Raw genomic sequence first — 3,040 nt, 5'->3', positions numbered from 1 at the left:
TGGGGGGAAGCTGGCGGCGGGAGGGGTGGGGGGTGTCTCAGTATCTGGGACGCGATGGGGGGAGGACCGGGTGGCAAGCGCCGGAGGCGGGGCCCGGCCCGTCGGGCTCGCTGCACCTGCGGAATGTCCCTCCCATCAGTTTCGGGCGCAGTTTCTCGACTCACCATTAGGGGGAGGGGCGCCCAGAACCCTTGACAGCGAATAATCACAATAGCCCACGTTGATTTAGTGCGTTGCACATGCCAGGCCTTTTACTCACCTCTCGCTTCGTCCTCGCCAGAAACCCTATATGGTAGGGGGTACGGGCCTTCCCACTTTGGCTAAGCAAACAGGAGGTTGAGCCGTCCTCCTCAGTCCTCGTGTCCACTAAGGGGCGGAACAGGGGTTTAAACAGATCTGGGATCCTTAACCATCACGCTGTGCCCTGGAGGGGCTCATGATCCTTCAGCCGTCGCTGTTCACCCGAGAGTCCTAGAGAGGGAGTCGTGTTGTCATCAGCACCCTTCATGCAAAAACACAGCCAGGAGGGCACATTTGGTTCCCACCCAGTCTCTGCCCAGACAGGAGTGCTAGAGAAGGTGTGTCCCAGACAAACGAATCTCCTAGGGAGGGTCCCCCAGCAGACGTTCTCATTCACAGGTGTTCCTTGCAGGTGCCCCATGACATGGGGGGAGACAGATGTTTACTCATGGAGACGCCCCACGTAGGTGTCAGGCGGGCGTCGATACACGTGAGCCTCTGTCCTGCTGGTTCTCTTCACAGATGCCTCCTCCCAGGTATTCCCTTCGCCTGAGCACAGTTCTATACAGGTATTCTTCATAGAAGGTGGTTTCTTGGACCTCACGGGTATGATTCTCGACAGATGTTCCTCCACCCGTGAATGCATTATGCGGTCTTTCTCCCCAAAGTTGTGTTCCAGTTACAGGTACACCCATCTGAGTACGTTCCCATATAACTGCGTCCCATCCAGGGGTACTTAAGTACAGGTGTGTCTCACGCAGGCATTTACAATAGAGTTTCACGCAGGAATTCCCCCATACAAGCGTTGTATGTTTCACAGACGAGCCGTGCAGATGTGTCCAAAACAGGCTTACTCTGCCTGCGTCAGGTGTTTCTTATAATGCAGGTGTGCTCGATACGGATAATTCAATGCAGATGCCTTGCCTAAGATTTTTAAAACTATAATTCTTTAAATTTTTATTTTTATTTTTTGGGTATTTTTGGTAGAGACAGGGGTCTAGCTATGTTGCTCAGTCTGGTCTGGAACCCTGGGCCTCAAGCGATCCTCCCGCCTCGGCCTCTCAAAGTGCTGGGATCATAGGTGTGAGTCATCCTGCCCGGGCTCCCTAAGAGTTCTTTTTACCCGTGATCATCCGTGCTGGTGTCTTCTACATAGGTTTGCTACCCCCCATCTGAGTCTGCCCCCCGGCAGGAGGACCTACCTGCCCTGTAGGTGTCTACATGCTCCATGCGTCTCCGCACCTGCGCGCCCCTACGGATGTGCATGCAGTACAGGTGTGAGGTCCTTCCTACACCTGCGCTTCCGAGGATTCCCTGCCCTCGCCCCCCCCAACCATAGGACTGGGTTCCCGTTACAGGTGCGCCTGCGGCCCCGCCCCCTTCTCGGCCCCGCCCTTCATCTGGGCTCAGGTGCACAAGCCGGAAGTGCGCTCCCCTCCCAGGTGAGTGACTAAACTTTCCGGGTCACGTGAGCGGGCGGAGCCGGTGGGATCGGACCGAACGACCGACGGGCCGAAGGTTCGAGGGGGGACCCGGGACCTGGAGCCCCGAGCGAGGTCGAAGGCGCCCGGGCCAGGTAGGGCAGGGGGACGCGAGGCGGCGCCTGTCCCCTCTCCTCTCCACCCCGTCCCCCTGCCTTTCCCCAGTCCAGGAACGCGCGCCCGGGAGTTAATCTTTAATCGCTGACCTCTGGCGGGTGGGGCGGGACTCCAGGGTGCCCTGGCGCCGGTCGCCTCTCCTGTGGGCCTGAGCCCGGGTCCAGCCCCCCACCCCACGCCCGGGCCTGTCGCCTCCCGTCTGCAGGTGTCCAGTCGCAGGTAGCCCCGGCCCGAGATGCGATAGGAGGGGCGCGCACCAGAAGCCCCTTCCCCGGTGCTGCCAACCCGCCACCCAGCCCATGGCGAACCCCGGCCTGGGACTGCTCCTGGCGCTGGGCCTGCCGCTGCTGCCGGCCCTCTGGGGCCGAGCCTGGGGACAAAGTAGGTACCAGCCGGGAGCGCTGGGGGGAGGGGTTCGGATTCCTGGGTCTCTGCTGGATTCCTGGGTCTCTGCTGGGTACCTGGGCCAGGGAGAGAGCCAGGAACTGGGGCACAGGCATGAGATACCTTGGGTTAGGTCTACAGGGTTAGGGCTGGGGGGGTTAGCATTTCCTAGCTTCTTTCAGGGTCGTAGGAGTTGGTCTTGGAGAATTCCCCAGGGGGGTGGGATTGTAGGCAGGAATGCTGCATTCTAGAAAGACTTGGGTGGTGGGGAGGCTAGCCCACCTGACTCTTGGTACAGTTGAAGTGTTTTGGGTGGGCTGAAAGCTAGGAGGAGGCCTGGGTTGACCCCACCGGCTCAAGGGGTGGGCCCAGTCATTCAGTCCTTAAATTCCAGTTGTGGCAGCCTGGGGGGAGGTGTGTGAGTCAGACACTGCAGGGAAAAAGCAAGATCCGCCCAGGTCCTTAAGGTCCCAGGGCCTGAGTGGTAACCGTGATGAGGTGGAGGGGAGGGTTGGGCTTCCGGACACCTTCCATTATAATAGCCCCCAACTCTGTGTAAACAACTGTGGTCAGATGGCTCCCTGCTGGGCTCTGCTGGGCCAGGGGAAGCCAGAGGAGCCAAAGCAGATGCAGCAGGGAACGGCCCTGCCTCATGGCGCCCACTGTCTCTGTGGGAATGGCAGAGTTGTCACTGGGCCCTGCTGGGGACTTGGGGGAATGCCCAAGAAGGGTGTAGGTGGACAGGGAAAGATGGGAACTGATTCACTTTCTCTATCCAACCCTCACAGTACCGACCCCCTCACCACCAACCCCCCCCC

At 59.6% G+C, this 3,040-nt stretch overlaps 2 protein-coding genes across 2 annotated transcripts in view; one reads left to right on the top strand and one right to left on the bottom strand.

Moving 5' to 3' along the window:
* SLC25A23 (solute carrier family 25 member 23) overlaps positions 1 to 360 on the bottom strand; it is a 13,740-nt gene extending 13,380 nt beyond the window's left edge. The window contains exon 1 of the mRNA XM_008051002.2: positions 260 to 360. The gene's annotated coding sequence lies outside the window, so the exon portion shown is untranslated. The remainder of the gene's footprint in view (positions 1 to 259) is intronic.
* A 1,352-nt stretch (positions 361 to 1,712) lies between these two features.
* Positions 1,713 to 3,040, top strand: part of CRB3 (crumbs 3, cell polarity complex component) — a 2,956-nt gene continuing 1,628 nt past the window's right edge. The window contains exons 1-2 of the mRNA XM_008051009.2: positions 1,713 to 1,816; positions 2,044 to 2,219. Of these exons, the coding sequence (XP_008049200.2) occupies positions 2,138 to 2,219 (82 nt within the window). The 5' untranslated portion in view covers positions 1,713 to 1,816; positions 2,044 to 2,137. The remainder of the gene's footprint in view (positions 1,817 to 2,043; positions 2,220 to 3,040) is intronic.

Source organism: Carlito syrichta, unplaced genomic scaffold, assembly GCF_000164805.1.
Source record: "Carlito syrichta isolate Samal-C Ts95f unplaced genomic scaffold, Tarsius_syrichta-2.0.1 Scaffold156020, whole genome shotgun sequence".
Taxonomy (NCBI): domain Eukaryota; kingdom Metazoa; phylum Chordata; class Mammalia; order Primates; family Tarsiidae; genus Carlito; species Carlito syrichta.
The sequence above is the reverse complement of the archived record's forward strand: the minus strand, read 5'-3'. Positions and strand labels throughout refer to the sequence as shown.